Source organism: Mercenaria mercenaria, chromosome 1 (genome assembly GCF_021730395.1).
Source record: "Mercenaria mercenaria strain notata chromosome 1, MADL_Memer_1, whole genome shotgun sequence".
In the NCBI taxonomy this organism is placed as follows: domain Eukaryota; kingdom Metazoa; phylum Mollusca; class Bivalvia; order Venerida; family Veneridae; genus Mercenaria; species Mercenaria mercenaria.
In genome coordinates this window covers 64,802,383-64,827,484 of record NC_069361.1, presented here as the reverse complement: position 1 = coordinate 64,827,484, position 25,102 = coordinate 64,802,383, and the positions used below count along the sequence as shown (strand labels likewise).

Genomic DNA, 25,102 nt, shown 5'->3' with positions numbered 1-25,102 from the left:
TCACCCCATGTCAATTTTCCATTGGCTGGCTGTGCTGTCTGGTAACATTGTAACTGCAATATAATACTCCAGTATTTGTAGCCTTGTGTCAAGGCATGTGGAAACAAGAATTCCTTCTGGACTATTAAACAGCATATAATACCTACCTCTGTCTTGATTTGTAGGTTTGTGACCATAGTCTATAGTCTCTGCTGGTTTAAACAGACCTCTCTCGGCAGGGTCAGGGGGAGGTGGACCTCTGCTGTACGGATCGAAGCGTTCATCATAACCACGCCTGAACAACAGATAAGAAATAGGTAAGTGAAATTTTCCATACAAAATTTTGCTAATCTTCTCAACATATACTAGGTAAATTTTTTTCTAAGTCAAATTGACTATAAACTGTATACACTTCACTATTAAAACTTTTTATCATTTTGTATCTCTTTTTGCACATTCGGACTCATCCATTAAATGTGCATGTTTTCTAAAATGTACTGTTAAAAATTTTCGAAACATGGCTGAAACTTTTAACCTGTAATGTAACCAAACCAAAATTACTGGCGATATTTGCCAGAGGTTTAGCTAGGGAACCATAGTAAACCTCTTGTATGCGAGAATGTATGACAGTTACATATTTGGTTTAGTTTAACTGCTGGCAGTACTGCGAAAAGATCTAGACCACTGTCATTGTGCATTTCCATTTTTTGTTTTATTCATCGAGTAAAAATCTACAAACACATAACTGTTGGACAGCCATTTTCATTGGAATATTTTCAAATAGTGCTGTTTTACAAAGTCGATTATTTTTCTTATATGTTACATTACAATATTTTTTTAATTTTGGGTCAACAGTCTTGAGAAATGCTCTAAAGTTACGAAAATAATGAAGATCTGTTTATATAAAGAGAAGATAATGAATTAGTATTGTGTTACCTACACATTTATGTAGCTTAATAGATTTGAATTGAGAAATATTCTCGAGTTCTGCATCAGAAACATTGTGTACAATATCATTCCTGTAGGAACGAGTGCATATTTCTCGATACAAATCTAATGATCTTTTTTATTACATACGCATCTTCACTTAAAATTATTCTATAAATAAAATAAATTTGTTCTTTAGCCTAAGTAAAATTGAAAATATCGCCATTCAAGCAAATGGTGTCAGGAACCAGATATGAAATGGAAAAATATTGACTTTTCAGGTAACACTGTAACTTAATATAGTTTATATAAACAAGTATGAAATAAATTTAAATACACACCTGTATGGGTCATCGTAAGGTCTTCTAGCATATGGGTCATATGGATCTCTGTATGGATCAGGTCTAGCATATGGGTCTCTTCTATCCCAATAGGGGTCATGTCGATCCATGTAAGGATCTCTATAGGGATACCTGGAATAGGGGTCATCCCTTCTAAGTGCTGGATCATCTCGACCATACAGACCTCTACCTCTACCTCTGTCCTGGAAATAGAAAACAGTGGTGTACATTTAATGTGACACATATGCCCATTAAAGAATTTTTCTGTCCCAAATGTTAGGTACGAGAAAAATAATTATTTTTGCAAATTTTGAGGGTGTCCCAATATTTGGGGAAAATACGGTACTCTAACAAAACTTAAGAGGTCAATCAACCTATGCAACTCACCTGAACAGCTCTCATTAGGAAACTTTATGATAGAATCAGTTACATGTTCTGTTAAGGATTCAAATGTGTGGCCTCAAATGTCCCCCTGATAATAATTTATGACCGTGTGTTGAGGACATATTCAGTTTAGTTCGACGCAGTTGAAACTGGCATTTAATTAAATCTTTTTGACATTCCTGCAATGTGCTTTACTGTTAATCAATTACTGAAATATGATTCTTAACTCTTTAAATGATTTGACAGACAGTCCTTTATCTGTTTATAATGCATTAATGATCACTGCACCTGTACATAAAGAAAAGACCCTCTAAATGCATAAAATGCACTAGTAGACTTTTTCTATGCTCAAAGCCAGAAAATTCTAATTTGATCAGTTGTACACAATAAACAGACCAGTAAGTAAGAAATATATCTGAGAAATAATAATTTACCTCGTCCCTGAATCTGTCATCTAGAGGTGGGGGTATTCTTTCCTCTCTAAACCGGTCTCCAGCATTAAACTGATCATGCCCAAAGCCTTGCTCCTCTCCTGCATTATATAAACAAAAATGAAAATTTATCCATGGTTTATTTACACTATTTTATTCAGTTATGGAACTGGCCAAGATTTCAGAAAGTTTTATGAAGATCAAGTAGAAACTAGAAAATGCTTTTGTAAAAAAGCGCATGTCTCCCCCAATGCAAAGTCCTATAGGCAAGAAGTCAATAGGGGTCAGGAGCGAAAGTCAAAGCGACACTGATGGTTGGCTGCAATAAGGATCATCTACTTGGCATGTCCAATCATCCCGCTAAATTTCAACACTCTGGCCTAGTGGTTCTCAAGTCACTGTTCAGGCTCCTGTGACCATGACCTTTGATCAAGTGACCTCAAAATAAATAGGGGTCATCTACTCTGAATGTCCAATCATCCTATTAAGTTTCAATATTGTAGGTCAAGTGGTTCTCAAGTTATTTCTAAAAAATGATTTTATATGAACAGGCCACTGTGACCTTGACCTTTAATTGACTGACTCCAAAATCAATATGGGTCATCTACTCTGCATGTTCAATCATCCTATGAAGTTTCAACATTCTGGGTCAAGTGGTTTTCAAGTTATTGATCGGAACTGGTTTTCAATGTTCAGGCCCCTGTGACCTTGACCTTTAACGGAGTGACCCCAAAAACATTAGGGGTCATTTACTCTGCATGAACAATCATCCTATAAAGTTTCAACATTCTGGGTTGAGAGGTTCTCAAGTTATCGATTGGAAATGGTTTTCCATGTTCAGGCCCCTGTGGCCTTGATTTTTAATAGAGTGACCCCAAAATCGTTAGAGGTCATCTACTCTGCATGACCAACCATCCTATGAAGTTTCAACATTCTGGGTCAAGTGGTTTTCAAGTTATTGATCGGAAATGGTTTTCAATGTTCAGGCCCCTGTGACCTTGACCTTTGACAGAGTGAACCCAAAATCAATAGGGATCATCTACTCTTCATGAACAATCATCCTATGAAGTTTCAATATTCTGGGTCAAGTGGTTCTCTAGTTATTGATAGGAAATGGTTTTCAATGTTCAGGCCCCTGTGACCTTGACCTTTGACGGAGTGAACCCAAAATCAATAGGGGTCATCTACTCTTCATGACCAATCATCCTATGAAGTTTTCAACATTCACGGTCAAGTGGTTCTCTAGTTATTGATCGGAAATGGTTTTCAATGTTCAGGCCCCTGTGACCTTGACCTTTGATGGAGTGACCCCAAGATCAATAGGGGTCATCTACTCTTCATGACCAATCATCCTATGAAGTTTCAACATTCTGGGTCAAGTGGTTCTCTAGTTATTGATCGGAAATGGTTTTCAATGTTCAGGCCCCTGTGACCTTGACCTTTGATGGAGTGACCCCAAAATCATTTGGGGTCATCTACTCTTCATGAACAATCATCCTATGAAGTTTCAACATTCTGGGTCAAGTGGTTCTCTAGTTATTGATCAGAAATGGTTTTCAATGTTCAGGCCCCAGTGACCTTGACCTTTGACAGAGTGACCCGAAAATCAATAGGGATCATCTACTCTTCATGAACAATCATCCTATGAAGTTTCAATATTCTGGGTCAAGTGGTTCTCTAGTTATTGATAGGAAATGGTTTTCAATGTTCAGGCCCCTGTGACCTTGACCTTTGACAGAGTGACCCCAAAATCAATAGGGGTCATCTACTCTTCATGACCAATCATCCTATGAAGTTTCAACATTCTGGGTCAAGTGGTTCTCTAGTTATTGATCGGAAATGGTTTTCAATGTTCAGGCCCCTGTGACCTTGACCTTTGATGGAGTGACCCCAAGATCAATAGGGGATATCTACTCTTCATGACCAATCATCCTATGAAGTTTCAACATTCTGGGTCAAGTGGTTCTCTAGTTATTGATCGGAAATGGTTTTCAATGTTCAGGCCCCTGTGACCTTGACCTTTGATGGAGTGACCCCAAAATCATTTGGGGTCATCTACTCTGCATGACCAATCATCCTATTAAGTTTCAACATTCTGGGTCAAGTGGTTCTCTAGTTATTGATAGGAAATGGTTTTCAATGTTCAGGCCCCTGTGACCTTGACCTTTGACGGAGTGAACCCAAAATCAATAGGGATCATCTACTCTTCATGACCAATCATCCTATGAAGTTTCAACATTCTGGGTCAAGTGGTTCTCTAGTTATTGATCGGAAATGGTTTTCAATGTTCAGGCCCCTGTGACCTTGACCTTTGACGGAGTGACCCCAAAATCAATAGGGTCATCTACTCTTCATGACCAATCATCCTATGAAGTTTCAACATTCTGGGTCAAGTGGTTCTCTAGTTATTGATCGGAAATGGTTTTCAATGTTCAGGCCCCTGTGACCTTGACCTTTGACGGAGTGAACCCAAAATCAATAGGGGTCATCTACTCTTCATGACCAATCATCCTATGAAGTTTCAACATTCTGGGTCAAGTGGTTCTCTAGTTATTGATCGGAAATGGTTTTCAATGTTCAGGCCCCTGTGACCTTGACCTTTGACGGAGTGACCCCAAAATCAATAGGGGTCATCTACTCTTCATGACCAATCATCCTATGAAGTTTCAACATTCTGGGTCAAGTGGTTCTCTAGTTATTGATCGGAAATGGTTTTCAATGTTCAGGCCCCTGTGACCTTGACCTTTGAGGGAGTGACCCCCAAGATCAATAGGGGTCATCTACTCTTCATGACCAATCATCCTATGAAGTTTCAACATTCTGGGTCAAGTGGTTCTCTAGTTATTGATCGGAAATGGTTTTCAATGTTCAGGCCCCTGTGACCTTGACCTTTGACAGAGTGACCGCAAAAACAATAGGGGTCGTCTACTCCAGCAGCCCTACAACCCTATAAAGTTTGAAGGTTCTAGGTCAAATGGTTCTCTAGTTATTGCTCGGAAATGAAGTGTGACGTACGGACGGACGGACAGGGCAAAAACAATATGTCTCCTGGGGGAGACATAAATATGGTCCCTGTGAAAATATGAACTGTGTAAGTATGATCTGATGAGGCGACACAGTGACCTAGTTTATGACCCCTGATGACCCAATTTCAAACTTGTTTGAAAAAGCCTATTTGAAGGTGTTATTCTAACCTGGCATGTGCATGAAAACTACCAATCCATTTCGTTAAAGTAAACAAAAATCTTTTTAAAACTAAGCACGTCAATGAAAGTTGAGAAATACGATTTCTACAATAGTTACACCGATTAAAATTTTTCAATATCCCATTCAGACTTTGAAGCTTCTATGCTCACCTTGATCTTGAAATGGTACCTCAGCTTCTGGTTGAAAGTTTGGATCCTCCTGATAAAATGGACCTTCAGGGTTCTCTTCATATTCAGCATTTTCCAATTGCTCATACTCCCCTTGTCCTTCAAATTGACCTTGATCTTCGAACTGACCTTGATCTTCAAACTGCTCTTGACCTCCAAACTGCCCATGACCCTTGAACTTTTCTTGACCTCCGAACTGGCCTTGTTCTTCAAACTGCTCCTGATCACCATACTGATCTTGTTCATTAAACTGCTGCTTCAAAAAAAATTAAAAGGAGATATACATGTCATAATACGCAAACAGAACATTACACAATTGCAAATCTCAACAAACACTCTGCTTTAAAGTCTATCTTTCTTTCATAAAAATATACAATATTCAGATATTCGTAATCCTTTGGCCGAAAATCAGGTATGAATTTTCACCCCCGGCATATTTGTTGGATAGAAATTTGCTTGCATATCAGCCGTATTCCTTATAGTAGTGTTGCATTCGTTCAGTGTCCTACTCTTTATTTTAGTTGCTTTAACCCGTTTCCTTATTTACAATTGCTGAAATAAAAAATTCAAGAAGTCCTGTAACAGCAAATAAAAGTTGGTATTTTTCCACATCTTAACTAGTTTCTGAACAAGAAAATACTGGCTTGACTTTTGGATTTCCTTGGACACTTGTGGGTAAATTTGACTTAATGTGCAAGTAAAATCAAGAGCACCGCCTTGCGGGTGCTGACGCTCATCTGATTTTTTTTTGTATAATAGAAAAATTGTCCTACACATGATTTTCTAAGTCCAAAAAGGGCCATAATTCTTGCAAAAAACAGGATGGAGTTATGTTTCTTGATGTACATAGTCAGCTTATGATGGTGAACAACTGTCGGAAGTTTCAAAGCAATAGCTTGAATAGTTTAGGGAGAAAAGCTGACCTAAACATAAAACTTAACCAATAAATCTGGTATTTTCTAAGTCTAAAAGGGGCCATAAGTCTTGCAAAAAGCAGGACAGAGTTACGTTTCTTGCTGTACATGGTCAGCTTATGATGGTGAACAGGTGTTGCAAGTTCTAAAGCAATAGCTTTGGTAGTTTATGAGAAAAGCTGACTTAAACATATTACTCTACCAAGAAAACTGATTTTCTAAGTCCAAAAGGGGCAATAATTCTTGAAAAAAGCAGGATGGTGTTATGTTACTTGATGTACTGAGTCAGCTTATGATGGTGAACAAGTGTTGCAAGTTTCAAAGCAATAGCTTTGATAGTTTAAGAGAAAAAGTTGACCTAAACATAAAACTTAACCAAGAAATCTGACATTTTCTAAGTCCAAAAGGGGCCATAAATCTTGCAAAAAGGAGGACAGAGTTATGTTTCTTGCTGTACAGGGTCAGCTTATGATGGTGAACAAGTGTTGCAAGTTTTAAAGCAATAGCTTTGATAGTTTATTAGAAAAGCTGACTTAAACATAAAACTTAACCAAGAAAACTGATTTTCTAAGTCCAAAAGGGGCAATAATTCTTGCAAAATGCAGGATGGAGTTATGTTTCTTGATGTACAGGGTCAGCTTATGATGGTTAACAAGTGTTGCAAGTTTCAAAGCAATACCTTTGACAGTTTAGGAGAAAAGTTGACCTAAACATAAAACTTAACCAAGAAATCTGATATTTTCTAAGTCGAAAAGGGGCCATATTTCTTGCAAAAAGCAGGATGGAGTTATGTTTCTTGCTGCATAGGGTCAGCTATTGATGGTGAACAAGTGCTCCAAGTTTCAAAGCAATAGCTTTGATAGTTTAGGAGAAAAACTGACCTAAACATAAAACTTAACCAGGCAACGCCGACGCCGATCAAGTGATGACAATAACTCATCATTTTTTTTTCAAAAAATCAGATGAGCTAATAAATAGCCAAAGAATAAATAACATGTTTGATTTAAGTTACATTTGAGAAGCCATTCTTGTTGGTGGTTGCCTCTGAACCGTACCGGTATGTTCTAATTTATTCATTTATTTTTTTGTTTTAATGCCGTTTTTCAATAGTACTTCAGTTATGTAACACCGGGCATTTAACCCAACCAGTGCTCCTGGATTCTGTACCTGTACTAACCTATTCTCCACAAGTAACTGCCAACTTCCCCGCATGAATCAGAGATGGAAGACAAATGATTTCATACAAAATGTCTTTTATCTTCATGGAGAACATACGCCTCGCCAGACGATATAATTTACAACCCCTCCATAAAGAGATCTGTGCTCTCCCTATTAAGCTAAGCGGGTGGGCTTCTAATTTCATTCCTGATCAAACAGGATATACATTCATAATGATGAGTATATGTTATGTTTATTCAGAGACTTTGTAACAACACAGCAACCATGTTTGGGGTTGTAAAATCATACATGTACTAACAAATGTCCTCCTCAGATGTTACAAGTCTCTGTTTATCAATTCCAAAACTGTGGCAAATCCTGGTTCAGTATATAAATTATTGACCAAGAATCACAAATCAATTACATGCATGGTTGGCTATCCTCAACCCTAGTAAAGAAGTGAGTTTCATCTGGGGAATATAGCTGTTTGATCACACATTCACACTGTATATATATTTCATCTAAAGTATAGCCCGCCCTCTTAGCTCAGTTGGGAGAGCGTGTCTATGGATCGCGGGTCACGAGTTCGATCCCCGAGCGGGGCGTATGTTCTCTGTGACGATTTGATAAAAGACATTGTCTGAAACAGGGTTCTCGGAAACGCCAAAATTGGCGTCCCTGTACGCATAATTGGTCCCGGTATACGCGTGTTTATCACAGCTTGGGAGTCCAGGGACGCACGTTTCTGAAGTGGGACGCAAGCATTAAAACCATGAAAATTAATTGATTACATAAACCTACGAATACAAAAGGTTTGACTCAAGAGCAAAATATGTGGGCGGAGTTACTCGCTTGTCACCGATAGCCGCGTATAGCCAATCAGCATTGCCCGTTTCCACTACACCGCAAGACAGGTGGCATATGTATGATGAACTCAATTACATGTGATTGTCGGGGTGATTGCATATGCATAGGTGACAACCTTAGATTGTAAACAACGGATTACGAAGTGTTTGAAGTAACTCTAATTGTTTTCTTACGTAATAATTACCAGGCAGAATTAAAGAAATTTTTAGAAAAAGTGATAATTAGGCTTAATTATGAATGTCCGAGTAATTTTAAGATGCTGTTGATGTGGTCTTAACGTGATTATTTTTTCTGCAAAATTGCTGATGTTACTGAAGAAGCATTATGTTGCTCATAGACATACTGTATATTCTTGTTGTATTTTAGACCAAATGTTTTAATGCATTGCTCTTAATAAGTATTAAAATAAAAGTAGAGGGATTATGTCCTGGTAGATCAGAAACAGCAGGGTGGGGGAGTCTGTCCAGGGGTGATTTTGTCCTACATTCATTTTTGATTGCATTTTTTACCTTTTTATCTCACCTTAACAATATCTGGGTGAAGAATTGTGATTACAAAATGTCTGTTGGTCTACACTTAATAATTTGACAGTACAACAGAGGCCTGTGTTTTGACAAAACGTTAAAGTCTGTCGGTCAGTCTAGTTGGGACTGCAACTTTTTCAGCTTTGGGAGTCCCAGGACTGCAACTTGAAATTGCTAGTGAGAACCCTGCTGAAATCATTCGTCCTCCACCTCTGATAATTCATGTGGGGAAGATGGCAGTTACTTGCGGAGAACAGGTTTGTACTGGTACAGAATCCAAGAATACTGGTTAGGTTAACTGCCCACCGTACACGACTGAAATACTGTTGAAAAACGGTGTTAAACCTAAAAACAAACATCTAAAGTATTTACACAATGGAACAACTATATAACTGATATTATACATACTTGCTGTCCCCAGGGATCATTTCTGCCTCTTTCAATACTTCTATCTCGACCAAATCTATTGCCATCATTTTGATCTCTATTGAATCCCCTATTTTGGTCAAAACCCCTGCCACGTCCTCTACCACGCCCTCTATCGAATCCTCTATTAAATTCTTCTTCTCTTTCCTGGCTATGATTTTGTTCTCTTCCCCACTGGCCCCTTTGGTTCCTATCCCTTTCTTGCTGTTTGTCTTGCAGTTTCTGATTCTGGAAGTTAGGAAACCGGGGCCCACCAGGTACGTTTTGTGTATTCTGTTCATTTTGTTGTTCAAATTGTCCCCCTTGCCCTTGAAAGTCTGGTTTTCGAGGTGGAGGTTCAGGCCTCCTGGCGTGAAATTTACTATCTTGACTTGTTGGCTGACTTTGGAAATTGTCTTGTTTAACTTCTTCCTTAATTTCTGGTTTAAATTCTTTTCTGAACTCTGTTGTTTTTATGTCAAGTAAAGACTTTATCTCTTTAGTTCCACTATCTTTGGGTTTATTTTCTTGCTTTTTATCTATTTCAACTTTGGGTTCCTGTTTGACTTGTGCTGATGTGGCAGATGAGGTCGTAGTTGTTGATGACGTTGTCGCTGTATCTGTTGTAGATGATGATGATGTGACTGATGATGATAATGATGACTGTGGTGTTGATGTAACAACTGGTTTCTCTTCTTCTGGAGGAGAATCGAAAACTTCACCCTTGTAAACATAAAAACAAATACTATATGTATTACCAGTACACATTTAATTATGCTTTGTACACATATACTATCTTATACATACGATATTATGCTTTGTACATATATGCTACTTTATATTTACACATTTTATGCTTTATTCACTGTGACACTGACCTACATGTAAGATCCACGGACCCAAAAAACATTATGGGCCATCTACTGACAAAATGCAATCATACTATTTAGTTTGAAGACTGTATGGGTTTAGCTAAGTGAAAAACATTTTCAGTCTCAAGGTCACTGTGACCTTGACCGTTAATCTACTGGTGTCCAGAACTATAGGATATATCTAGTGACCACAGGCAAGATCAATGTGACCTTGATCTCTGATCTACTGATCTCAACAAAAAGAAGGGGTTATCTATTGACCATAGGCAAATATCCTATGAAGTTTGACACCTGTAGGACAAAGAATTCTTTAGCTTTGAGATACTAACACTGAAAACAAAATGGGTCATCTCCTGATCACAGGCAATAAACCAAATCAAGTTGGAAAACTGAAAACCAAACTTTGATTTTATTACAGTGCAGAAACCATTTTCAGTAACAAGATTAATGTGACCTTTGACCTACTGACACACTGCACCCCATCCCCCCATAAAAAAATAATGGCCATCTTCTGACTAGAGGCAATCATCCTATGAAGACTGACCATTGTGAGACCAAGTCACCAAGCATTCTCTATTTATTGACTGGAAACCAATGGTCTACCAACTGACTGAATGAATATACAATGTACTCTTCCTTGAAGGGGGGTAGAAAAATTGTGTGAGTTTGTGTTTGTGACAGGGAGTCTTGGAGAGGGGGAGGAAATGTAGGAGGCAGTTTCAAGGAATATTGCAGAGGGTCAACCAAGGAACTGTTTGAAACTAATTTGAATTCCAATGCCCAAGAAACATTCCTGTGAAATTTGATTGAAATGGGCTAAGTGGTTAAGGAGATGTTCTTTAAGACAAGAGCACCGCCCTGCGGGTGCTGACGCTCATCTGATTTTTTTTGTATAATAGAAATATTGTCCTACCCATGATTTTCTAAGTCCATCTAAAGGGCCATCACTCTTGCAAAAAGCAGGATAATGTTATGTTTCTTGATGTACAGTGTCCACTTATGATGGTGAAAAACTGTTGCAAGTTTTAAAGCAATAGCTTTGATAGTTTATGAGAAAAGTTGACTTAAACATAATATTCAACCAAGAAAATGATTTTTCTAAGTCCAAAAGGGGCAATAATTATTGCAAAAAGCAGGATGGAGTTATGTTGCTTGCTGTACAGGGTCAGCTTATGATGGTGAACAAGAGTTGCAAGTTTTAAAGCAATAGCTTTGATAGTTTAAGAGAAAAAGTTGACCTAAACATAAAACTTAACCAAGAAATCTGATATTTTCTAAGTCCAAAAGGGGCCATAAATCTTGCAAAAAGCAGGATGGAGTTATGTTTCTTGCTGTACAGGGTCAGCTTATGATGGTGAACAAGTGTTGCAAGTTTTAAAGGAATAGCTTTGATAGTTTAGGATAAAAGCTGACCTAAACATAAAACTTAACCAAGAAAACTGATTTTCTAAGTCCAAAAGGGGCAATAATTCTTGCAAAAAGCAAGATGGAGTTATGTTTTCTTGATGTACAGGGTCTGCTTATGATGGTGAACAAGTATTCCAAGTTTCAAAGCAAAAGCTTTGATAGTTTAGGAGAAAAGTTGACCTAAACATAAAACTTAACCAAGAAATCTGATATTTTCTAAGTACAAAAGGGGCCATAAATCTTGCAAAAAGCAAGATGGAGTTATGTTTCTTGCTATACAGGGTCAGCTTATGATGGTGAACAAGTATTCCAAGTTTCAAAGCAATAGCTTTGATAGTTTAGGAGAAAAGCTGACCTAAACATAAAACTTAACCAGGCAACGCCGACGCCGACGCCGACAACCGCTCAAGTGATGACAATAACTCATCATTTTTTTTCAAAAAATCAGATGAGCTAAAAATACGGCTGATGGACATGCACCATACATAGAATGATCCTAAAATTGTGGACAAAAGATGGACGACAGACATCCAATGATCCTAAAATCTCACAATAGCACTTTATGCTCAGGGGAGTTAACAAGAGCACCACCTATGGGTGCCATCGCTCGTCTGCAAGTGCTGGACAATATGTAAGAAAAGAGTTATAGTAGAAAAAGGGCCATCATTCTGACAAAATAAAGGTTAGAGTTATGGTTCTTAACCTCTATTGTCCCCTAATGATGATGAACAAGTGTGCAAAGTTTCGAAGCTGTAGCTCTTACAGTTTTTGAGAAAAGGTGACCTAAACTAAAAATTTAACCAATAAACCAATAAACTCAAATCTTCTAGGTACAAAATAGGCCTTAATTCTTACAAAATGCATATCAGAGTTATAGGTCTTGGCCTACATAGTCCCCTAATGATGATAAACAAGTGTGCAAAGTTTCAAAGCTGTAGCTCTTATAGGTTTTGAGAAAAGGCGGACAAAAATTTTAACCAAGAAACTCAAATTTTTTAAGTACAAAAATGGCCATTATTCTAACAAAATGCACATCAGAGTTCTGGTTCTTGGACTACATATTCCCCTAATGCTGGCAAACAAGTGTGCAAAGTTTCAAAGCTGTAGCTCTTACAGTATTTGAGAAAAGGTGGACCTTAACATAAATTTTAACCAACTCCGATGCCAACGATCAAGTGATGACAATACCCGATAGATTTTTTTCAAAAATCAGACAAGCTGGAAATGTATAGTTTTATATTTTTTCTTATCTTATCCGATCACAAAACAAAAACCTTCAAAAAGACTGCACTGGGTCTCCTTCCCCTACCTATCAATTATATTAATTGCTTCACAACTGCACCTTTAAATCTAACTCAACTTTTTTAAATCTTTAAAACAAGAATAAACAAGAACTATTTTCTACCTGGAACACTTCTGGTTGATTAGGCGGACCCATTCCCATTTGTGACGGATGTCTCATTCCTCCCATAGGGCCCATCATACCATGAGGCCCCATGTTACCCCTTGGTCCCATGTTCCCCATGAATCCTGGTGGAGGCATCCCAGGCCTCATCATTTGTTGACCCAGTAATGGCCGAGGTCCTCTCGGACCCATTCCTCGGCCACCTCTCCCCATTGCACTGGTGGGCTGTTGACTGCAACAATAATAGATTTCCTTATTATGATGAATAAAAAACACTATGTTACTAAGATTTTCAAATAGAAATAACAGGTTTTTGTGAGTAAAGACTAAAGAATAATATGCAGTAAAACAAGTAACTAAGAAGGAGCAATCTTAAGCTGCATTCATAACAAAAGCAGTCAAAGGAGACATTTAGCTAGACTTTTTCAATGCCAGATAGTGAAAAAGGACAAATCTGAGGAAACTAAAGCTATCACTGGAGTAATACATGCCTCAGATGTGGATAGTGATGTTGGACAACAGTTTGAGTCAAATCTCAGTAATCTGAGTAACAGAGATATATGAAGGTGCATGAAAAAATCATAAAATGATCACAATTTGTGGAATATTTCTGCCAAAGTAATGTACATTGTGTCTTATGCTGACCTAAATATTTCAAGTTTGAATCAAATCCAGTTAGTAATATAAGAGATATAGTAACCAGTGTTCCAGCTAGGCCTAAACAGGACGCAGTGCCTTGCCCCCTTTTCTCAGCGCCCTGCCTTTTTTAATAGCGCCCTTTTGCCCTTTTCAGCAACTTACTATATTTCCCTTAAAATTTTTGACAATACACAGCACATGTGACTCGTCATAAATATCGGCTGTTTTCCTGCCTTGTTTTACAGGTGACCTCAGGCTATAATCAGATTAGCACTGCTGCACGCAGGCTGAACGCAAAATGATTGTTACTCCTTTTTTATTTCATGTAAGTTACAACTGTTTTGCCCTAAGTCTGTGTGCAGGAGTAATTGTTCAAAACAAACATAGCCTTAATTGCATGATTGTTTCGTTTACATATTGGTGCCAGAGTTATGGCCCTTGTGTCATAGGATGTGGGTGGAACAACAAAGTTTGAATCAAATCCATTCAGTAATAACCGAGATACAGTGAAAATGCATCAAAATTAACCTAAAATTCCAAACAAAAAGGGGACAGAATGCATGAAAAATTGGTGCCAGCATTAAGGATCCTGTGCCATATGAAGTGGGTGCTGATGTGGAAAAACTTTTATAAGTTTGAATCAAATCCAGATATAGATAGAGTGAACGTGCACCAAAACTTTAAGCTGTAGTTGTAAGTGAAAAGGGGGTATAGTTCAAGAAATATTGGCATGAGTGTTAAGGCCTTTGTGCCAAATGATGTGGGTGATAATGATGAAGATCTGTTGTAAGTTTGTTTGAAGCAAATCCATCAAGTAATTATGGATATAAAGAGAAAGTGCTCCAAAACTTTAACCAAGGTGTGGGCATGGAATAAGACACTGACAAGGAGTCCTGGACGCAGAGTCAAAGTAGGAAAGCTATCCATATACTTTGTATAGTTGAGCTTAAAACAAGTTCAGCATTTTAAATAGAGACCAATAATATGTTTTCTTCACCTTATCTATGACAAAGTAAACATTATTTTTTGTTTGTCAAACTTACCCCTGACCAAAGCCCGGAGATCCTTCTGTTTCCTCCGTTTTGTTAAATTGTCCTTGATTATTTTTCTCGTTAACTTTCCCCAACTTTTTCATTGCAGGAGGTTCACTGAATTCTAAGTCAAACAATGAAACAGGACCTTTTTTGTCTGGTCCTGGAGGCTTATTTGAACCATCATTACCAAACTGACCACCTCCCATGTCTAGGTCACTTCCCTCATCCTCAAAATCATTAGTTCCGCCAAATCTGTTTCCTTGGAAATTACCTCGACCCCTACCCCTAGAAAACTGCATTCCACCCCTCTGAGGTCCACCCCTACCCCTACCAACATCAGGTTCATTTATGCCCATTGGCATTGGTCTTCCTCGCCCAACTGGACCGACATCGGGAACTGATATACCAAAGCGTCTCATTTCATCTAGTATTTCGTTTTTCATACGATTTAAAATTGCTGGTGACACACCACCCATTTTTTTCAACATCACTGACTCGTCACCAATGTTATTTATAACTTTTACCATTTTATTCAGCTGAGCTGGATTCATACTGACATAATTCTTTATAAATACTTTTGCAGCAAGTTCTAGCTTTATAAGCATGTCTTTACCATCATCATTAATCTGCTTCAGCATCATCTTATTCACTCTCGGATTATCTGAATTCATTAAATCTTCGAATAATCTATGAACTGTCTCTTCACATACATCAGTTACATCATTTTCTATTTCCATTTTATCATTTTGTTCTTGATGATCTGGCCTGCCACTATTTGCTCCAGGTCCAAAATCATTCATTCCTCCTCCTCCCCTGCCTCTTCCTCCCATAAACTGACCTCTTCCCCTGCCCATATTGTCACTGGGAGGTCTCGGACCAGGAGGGCCAGAATCTTCAGGCGGTGTTTGTTGATCAGGACCAAGTGGTCCCCTCGGTCCAGACATATGTGGCCCTCCTGGAGGCCCAGAGGTTGGGGGTGCACCACTGACTGGGCCTGGAACTCCAGGACCTGTAAATGGTCCCCTAGGAGCTCCAGGTGGCATAGGTCCACGGGGTGGCATAGATCCAGGGGGCGGCATAGATCCAGGGGGTGGCATAGATCCAGGGGGCGGCCCCATTGGATGTCTAGGTCCCATTCCTGGTGGTCCATGGGGTGGGGGACCACCAAATGGTGGTGGACCAGGAGGTGGTGGTCCACCAAATCGAGGTCCAGGCCCCATACCCATCATTCCCGGAGGTGGAGCATTCGGAAACGGTTGCCCTTTAGCTGCAGCTTTCTCTTGTTCTTTCATCTGTTTTTTTGCTTCTTCCTTTCTTCTCTGTATATCTGCCTTCTTCTCTTCCATCTGCTTCTCGTATGTCTGCCACTGTTGTAAATACTGATTATACTGATCCTTGTTTGGATGAGCTGTACAAAAACAAATAATTGCTATCATGAAACAATTCTTATAATATAAATGTGTAAGAATATCTATATAGAACTAACAATCAATGGTGGACTGTGATGACATATATATTCTCTAAAGTTTGATCAATACTCAATATTTCAAGCAATGACTGTAACACAGAGAAATAAATATATTGATGCCATTCCCCATAGTTTGTTCTATTTAACTATTCTCATAATACCCTGTATTAGTTAGAGCAGCTTACACTGAATTTCATTTTAATCTGGCAACAACTTAATGAAAGTAAAATGTCTTACAGCTTTACATTTAGTGCTTCCAGATTCACTCTGAAAGGTATATCATACATTTCAACTCGTTATAAGCCTTTTTCATTTTTGATTGTTTTGCTTTGTTTGGTTTAACATCACACTGAGGCAATAATCATAATAAAGTCATATGGTGACTTTCCAGCTTTTAATGGTGAAAGATGGCCCTAGAAACCATCCAGATATCATTTCAGACAAGGTAAGGCCCTAGGTAGAACCACAGACCTTCCATAAGCCAGCTGGATGGCGTCCTCACAAGAAAGAAATAGCGTAAGTGAAATTTCGAACACAATGCATGGTAAGGGTCAAGTGATTCTAAGTCAGCAACCTCGCCTAGTTGACAAACAAGGCCCCCAGCTTTTTAGAAACAAACAAATCCTGTTTTCCAAAATGTAATATCATATATAAATGTAAGAATATGGGGAGTATAAAATTTTTGGGTTTTCGTGTTTGTGTCGACAGACAAATGAAACCCCTATTTAACACTACCGATAAATCTTTAAAACTCGAATCTATTATGTTCCCTTGAAAGTGCCATACTGGCCATAATGATGACATTTTGTGTCTTTATACTAAGCATTACAGAACTGTAATGTAGATGGGCATGTTGTTTTGTTGTTGTTGTTTTTTTTAAATATATATCTCCCCAAGAACTGGCTTTGAAAAACAACATAAGAAACATCATGTACATTGTTTTGAACTTCTTTTGTACAGGTTTAAATTTCTATTTATGTCAGAAACAAATTAAATTTTAGCTCTTTCAACAAACACCAATGCATTAGATCACTGCACCATGGTGGAATATTTCAAGTATACAGCAAAAACAAGAGCTGTCCGTAAGACAGCCAAGCTCGACTATTCGAAATATTGTCCCAGAAGCAGGAAAATATAACCCAAAAAGGTTAAATATCAAAAGAGTTTTAAGTTCAAAAGGGGGAATAATTTGACCAAAATGCATATCAGTTATGGGACTTGCTGCTATCAACTAGTTTTATAACCCCGAAGGCACATGTGAAGTTTCAATTCAATATCTGCATTAGTTTTGGAGATAGAAACTTGCATGTAAAACTTTAACCAGAATTTTCAAAGTCCAAAAGGGGGCATAATTTGCCCAAAATACATGCCAGAGTTATGGGACTTGATCCAGTAAGGTTAGTAATTGAACTAGAAAAAGAAAAAATAAGTTTCAAATCTATATGCCTTTTAGTAATAGCTGTATGTACTTGCACGCAAAACTTTAACCAGAATTTGCTAAGTCCAAAAGGGGACATAATTTGGCCAAAATGAAGGTCAGATTTATGGGACTTGCTGCTATCAACTAGTTTTATTACCCCGAAGACACATGTGAAGTTTCAAATCAATATCTGCATTAGTTTTGGAGATAATAACTTGCATGTAAAACTTAACCAAAATTTTGTAAGTCTAAAAGGGGGCATAATTTGCTCAAAAAAACATGTCAGAGTTATGGGACTTGACCCAGTGAGGTTGGTAATTGATCTAGGAAAAGAAAAAATAAGTTTCAAATCTATTATGCCTTTTAGAAATAGCTGTATGTACTTGCACGCAAAACTTTAACCAGAATTTTCTGAGTCCAAAAGGGGGCATAATTTGGCCAAAATGAAGGTCAGAGTTATGGGACTTGCTGCTATCAACTAGATTTATAACCCCGAAGACACATGTGAAGTTTCAAATCAATATCTGCATTAGTTTTGGAGATAGTAACTTGCATGTAAAACTTTAACCAAAATTTTCTAAGTCTAAAAGGGGGCACAATTTGCTCAAAATACATGTCAGAGTTATGGGTCTTGACCCAGTGAGGTTGGTAATTGATCTAGAAAAAGAAAAAATAAGTTTCAAATCTATATGCCTTTTAGAAATAGCTGTATGTACTTGCACGCAAAACTTTAACCCGAATTTTCTAAGTCCAAAAGGGGGCATAATTTGGCCAAAATGAAAGTCAGAGTTATGGGACTTGCTGCTATCAACTAGTTTTATAACCCCGAAGACACATGTGAAGTTTCAAATCAATATCTGCATTAGTTTTGGAGATAGTAAATTTCATGTAAAACTTTAACCAAAATTTTCTAAGTCCAAAAGGGGGCATAATTTGCTCAAAATACATGTCAGAGTTATGGGACTTGACCCAGAGAGGTTGGTAATTGACCTAGAAAAAGAAAAAATAAGTTTCAAAGCTATATGCCTTTAATTGATGGCTGTATGTACTTGCATGCAAAAACTTAACCAAGGTGTGACGCCGACGCCGACGCCAGGGTGAGTAGAATAGCTAGACTATTCTTCGTATAGTCGAGCTAATAAGTAATGCTGACCTTGTCCCAATATGCAATCCCAACCTCATCTTTTCTATTAGCTACCTGTAAGCCAAACTGGCAATTATCATTTTAATTTAATATATCATTCCAATCTAAAGTTATTGAGAGGACACTGTTTTTTCTATATTGAGTAAGTGACCTTGACCCCACTGGCCCAAAAGCAAAAAATCTCAACCTTGGTCTTGATACAAGCTACCTAGGCCAAGTTTCATTTCAATATCTCAACCATAACTAGTTATTGAGCAGACATGGTGAGTTTGATGCTACCCATCCGACTACCAAACAACATCACCATTCTAATAAACAGGATTTCAAATTTTAAAAAAAAAACAAGAGGACCATGATGGTCCTGAATCGCTCACCTCTTCCCACATGACCCAGTTTTGAGTATGACGTCTTTTTTCTATTATTTGACATATTGACCTAGTTTTTGAGCTCATGTGACCCAGTTTTGAACTTGACCTAGATATTATCAAGAAAAAAATTCTGACCAATTTTCATGAAGATCCATTGAAAAATATGGTCTCTAGAGAGGTCACAAGGTTTTACTATTATTTGACCTATTGACTTAGTTTTCGAAGGTACGTGATCCTGTTTTGAACTTTACCTAGATATCATCAAGGTGAAAATTCAGATCAATTTTCATGAAGATCCATTGAAAAATATGGCCTCTAGAGAGGTCAAAAGATTTTAATAATTTTAGACCTACTGACCTAGTTTTTGACCGCAGCTGACCCAGTTTCAAACTTGACCTAGATATCATCAAGATGAACATTCAGACCAACTTTCATACAGATCCCATGAAAAGTATGGCCTCTAGAGAGGTCACAAGGTTTTTTATTATTTGACCTACTGACCTAGTTTTTTAAGACACGTGACCCAGTTTCAAACTTGACCTAGATATCATCAAGGCGAACATTCTGACCAATTTTTATGGAGATCCATTCACAAGTATGGCCTCTAGAAAGGTCACAAGGCTTTTATATTTTTAGACCTACTGACCTAGTTTTTGACCGCACATGACCCTGTTTCAAACTTGACCTAGATATCATCAAGATGAACATTCAGAACAATTTTCATACAGATCCCATGAAAAATATGGCCTCTAGAGAGGTCACAAGGTTTTTCTATTATTTGACCTACTGACCTAGTTTTTGATGGCACGTGACCCACTTCTGAACTTGACCTAGATATCATCAAGATGAACATTCAGACCAAATTTCATACAGATCCCATGAAAATTATGGCCTCTAGAGATGCCACAAGGTTTTTCTATTATTTGACCTACTGACCTAGTTTTTGAAGGCACATGACCCACTTTCGAACTTGACCTAGATATCATCAAGATGAACATTCTGACCAATTTTCATGAAGATCTCATGAAATATATGGCCTCTAGAGAGGTCACAAGGATTTTCTATTTTTAGACCTACTGACCTAGTTTTTGACCACACGTGACCCAGTTTCAAACTTGACCTAGATATCATCAAGATGAACATTCAGACCAACTTTCATACAGATCCCATGAAAAGTGTGGCCTCTAGAGAGGTCACAAGGTTTTTTATTATTTGACCTACTGACCTAGTTTTTTAAGACACGTGACCCAGTTTCAAACCTGACCTAGATATCATCAAGGCGAACATTCTGACCAATTTTTATGGAGATCCATTACAAAGTATGGCCTCTAGAAAGGTCACAAGGCTTTTTTTTTTAGACCTACTGACCTAGTTTTTGAACGCACATGACCCTGTTCAAACTTGACCTAGATATCATCAAGATGAACATTCAGAACCAATTTTCATACAGATCCATGAAAAATATGGCCTCTAGAGAGGTCACAAGGTTTTTCTATTATTTGACCTACTGACCTAGTTTTTGATGGCACGTGACCCACTTCTGAACTTGACCTAGATATCATCAAGATGAACATTCAGACCAAATTTCATACAGATCCCATGAAAATTATGGCCTCTAAAGATGCCACAAGGTTTTTCTATTATTTGACCTACTGACCTAGTTTTTGAAGGCACATGACCCACTTTCGAACTTGACCTAGATATCATCAAGATGAACATTCTGACCAATTTTCATGAAGATCTCATGAAATATATGGCCTCTAGAGAGGTCACAAGGTTTTTCTATTTTTAGACCTACTGACCTAGTTTTTGACCACACGTGACCCAGTTTCGAACTTGACCTAGATATCATCAAGATGAACATTCAGACCAATTTTCATACAGATCCCATGAAAAATATGGCCTTTAGAGAGGTCACAAGGTTTTTCTATTATTTGACCTAGTGACCTAGTTTTTGAAGGCACGTGACCCAGTTTCAAACTTGATCTAGATATCATCAAGGTGAACGTTCTGACCAACTTTCATGAAGATCTTGTGAAATATATGGCCTCTAGAGAGGTCACAAGGTTTTTCTATTTTTAGACCTACTGACCTAGTTTTTGAAGGCATGTGACCCAGTTTCGAACTTGACCTAGATATCATGAAGGTGAACATTCTGACCAATTTTCATGAAGATCCATTGATTATGGCCTCTAGAGAGGTCACAAGGTTTTTCTATTTTTAGACCTACTGACCTAGTTTTCGATGGCATGTGACCCAGTTTCAAACTTGACCTAGAATTTACCAAGATGAACATTCTGACCCAATTTCATAAAGATCCCATGAAAACTGTGACCTCTAGAGATGTCACAAGGAAAAGTTTACGCACGCACGGACGGACGATGGACGCTGCGCGATCACAAAAGCTCACCTTGTCACTTCGTGACAGGTGAGCTAGAAACAGATTAAAATCAGTCTATGGTTGCTAATTAATGTAATGAAGCATACACTTATTTTGTTCCCTCCAGTCGTCGTACTGTTTTCTCCACTGCTCATACTGTGCATTGAAGTCTTCTTCCTCTTTCTTGATTAAATCTAATGGAGTCTGAAATCCCATCACTAAAAGAAAAGAAACGTATGTGTAGGAGTATATCCACACCTGTTGTAAATCAAACATGAATACTTAAAATGGGGATGACTCCAGATACTGCACATTAAAACTTAACTTAATTTTAGCATCCCAATAGCAATGCCTGTATATAGGTTCATATTTCACACGTATGACTGATATTTTATGAGTATCGTTAAAATAAGACTGAATTCTTCCAATTATGAGCGATATTTTATTAGCATTGTAAAAGTTAAAGTATCAATTTTACAAATTATTTACAGCGTGAATAACATATTACACAGCTTGTCTGCCTAATTTACATACAGTAAAACATTAAAGGCCTGTGGTCTATTAAATGAGTTAATATGGTTTACTTTTTTATTTCAAATTTAATGTATGAAAAAAATTGGCATGAATATCCAGAAGCACATCCCTTGAAGGCTTCCACTCACCTCCAAAAATGCAAGCCTCTATTAATTAAAATCTGGAAACACTGGTCTGAACAATTATGAACATATTTACAACTAAAATACTGAACACATTTTGGTTAATTAATAAATAAAATGCCATTATACGTTTATACCATAATAATGATTAATTTTCAAAGTTTCAAACCGACTATGATTTTAAAGATAATTCTAGCATAAAACTGCTGCTCTTGTCACATTTCTGGGGTGTTTTAACAGGAGAGCAAGCATGTATTAACAGAAAATCTGGCACTCACATGCTGTTAAAACACCTTTTTATATATATGTGTTCCGTGACAAGACGTAAGCTTATTAAGGCCCCAAATCCGATATTTCAACAAGAGGACCATGATGGTCCTGAATCGCTCACCTCTTCCCACATGATCCAGTTTTGAGTATGACGTCGTTTTTTCTATTATTTGACATAGTGACCTAGTTTTTGAGCTCATGTGACCCAGTTTTGAACTTGACCTAGATATTATAAAGATAAAAATTCTGACCAATTTTCATGAAGATCCATTGAAAAATATGGTCTCTAGAGAGGTCACAAGGTTTTTCTATTATTTGACCTACTGACCTAGTTTTTTAAGGCACGTGACCCAGTTTCAAACATGACCTAGATATCATCAAGGTGAACATTCTGACCAATTTTCATGAAGATCCATTCAAGGGTATGGCCTCTAGAGAGGTCACAAGGTTTTTCTATTTCAAGACCTACTGACCTAGTTTTTGATCGCAGTTGACCCAGTTTCAAACTTGACCTAGATATCATCAAGATAAACATTCAGACCAACTTTCATACAGATCCCATGAAAAATATAGCCTTTAGAGAGGTCACAACGTTTTTTCATTATTTGACCTACTGACCTACTTTTTGAAGGCACGTGACCCACTTTCGAACTTGATTTAGATATCATCAAGGTGAACATTCTCACCAATTTTTATGAATATCCATTCACAAGTATGGCCTCTAGAGAGGTCACAAGGTTTTTCTATTTTTAGACCTACTGACCTAGTTTTTGACCGCACATGACCCTGTTTCGAATTTGACCTAGATATCATCAAGATGAACATTCAGACCAACTTTCATGAAGATCCATTGAAAAATATGGCCTTTAGAGAGGTCACAAGGTTTTTCTATTTTTAGACCTACTGACCTAGTTTTTGACGGCACGTGACCCACTTTCAAATTTGACCTAGATATCATCAAGATGAACATTCAGACCAACTTTCATACAGATCCCATGGAAAATATGGCCTCTAGTTAGGTCACAAGGTTTCTCTATTATTTGACCTGCTGACCTAGTTTTTGATGGCACGTGACCCACTTTCGAATTTGACTTAGATATCATCAAGGTGAACATAATGACAAATTTTCATGAAGATTTCATGAAATATATGGCCTCTAGAGAGGTCACAAGGTTTTTCTATTTTTAGACCTACTGACCTAGTTTTTGACCGCACGTGACCCAGCTTCGAACTTGACCTAGATATCATCAGGATGACCATTCAGACCAACTTTCACACAGATCCCATGAAAATTATGGCCTTTAGAGAGGTCACAAGGTTTTTCTATTATTTGACCTACTGACCTAGTTTTTGATGGCACGTGACCCAGTTTCGAACTTGACCTAGATATCATCAAGGTGAACGTTCTGACCAATTTTCATGAAGATCTTGTGAAATATATGGCCTCTAGAAAGGTCACAAGGTTTTTCTATTTTTAGACCTACTGACCTAGTTTTTGATGGCACGTGACCCAGTTTCGAACTTGACCTAGATATCATCAAGGTGAACGTTCTGACCAATTTTCATGAAGATCTTGTGAAATATATGGCCTCTAGAAAGGTCACAAGGTTTTTCTAGTTTTAGACCTACTGACCTAGTTTTTGATGGCACGTGACCCAGTTTCGAACTTGACCTAGAAATCATCAAGATGAACATTCAGACCAACTTTCATACAGATCCCATGAAAAATATGGCCTTTAGAGAGGTCACAAGGTTTTTCTATTATTTGACCTACTGACCTAGTTTTTGAAGGCAAGTGACCCAGTTTCGAACTTGACCTAGATATCATCAAGGTGAAAGTTCTGACCAACTTTCATGAAGATCTTGTGAAATATATGGCCTCTAGAGAGGTCACAAGGTTTTTCTATTTTTAGACCTACTGACCTAGTTTTTGACCGAACGTGACCCAGTTTCGAACCTGACCTAGATATCATCAAGATGAACATTCTGACCAATTTTCATGAAGATCCATTGAAAATTATGGCCTCTAGAGAGGTCACAAGGTTTTTCTATTTTTAGACCTACTGACCTAGTTTTTGACGGCACGTGACCTAGTTTCGAACTTGACCTAGATATCATCAAGATGAACATTCTGACCAACTTTCATAAAGATCCCATGAAAAATGTGACCTCTAGAGTGGTCACAAGCAAAAGTTTACGGACGGACGCACGGACGGACGGACGGACGACGGACACCGCGCGATCACAAAAGCTCACCTTGTCACTTTGTGACAGGTGAGCTAAAAAGATATTGCGTCAACATGAAAAACAAACGCAGACATTCCCACGCAGAATATTATAACAATGAATTTGATATGGGATTTATTACAGAGTTCATTCAAAAGCTACAAAACAAGGCAGAATTTTCCCAACCATTACAACACTTGAAACAAAAAGTTCTGCTGGTGAAGACAGCTTTACATGGATAGAGACAGTCATACACACAACTTTAATGAAATATATCATACTTGGAGCACCAGGTGGTCCCCACTGTTGTTGCATCTGTAAATTCTGTTGCCATTGAGCAGCTTGATTCTTCAAGTTCTGTAACTTTCTCTCTTCTAGTGGATCTTTGGGCTTCAATTCAGTCTAAAAACAACAAAAGTTCGAGTGAGTAATGAATATTTTAAATAATATATATTTATTTATTATCATGTAATTTTTCACCTAAGTTAACTTTACATTTTTACATCCCC

The 25,102-nt window shown here is 37.8% G+C and overlaps 1 protein-coding gene across 2 annotated transcripts in view; it reads right to left on the bottom strand.

Annotated features, from left to right (window-relative positions):
* Positions 1-25,102, bottom strand: part of LOC123535672 (uncharacterized) — a 68,178-nt gene that overhangs the window by 33,368 nt on the left and 9,708 nt on the right. Inside the window, exons 2-10 of one of the 2 annotated variants that reach the window (XM_045318421.2) lie at positions 24,875-24,995; positions 21,549-21,659; positions 14,671-16,069; positions 12,989-13,220; positions 9,308-10,027; positions 5,419-5,692; positions 2,066-2,163; positions 1,248-1,450; positions 147-274 (exon numbers count right to left, since the gene is read on the bottom strand). In XM_045318421.2, coding sequence (XP_045174356.2) covers positions 147-274; positions 1,248-1,450; positions 2,066-2,163; positions 5,419-5,692; positions 9,308-10,027; positions 12,989-13,220; positions 14,671-16,069; positions 21,549-21,659; positions 24,875-24,995 — 3,286 coding nt within the window. The remainder of the gene's footprint in view (positions 1-146; positions 275-1,247; positions 1,451-2,065; positions 2,164-5,418; positions 5,693-9,307; positions 10,028-12,988; positions 13,221-14,670; positions 16,070-21,548; positions 21,660-24,874; positions 24,996-25,102) is intronic. The other variant, XM_053549612.1, reaches the window with a different exon arrangement.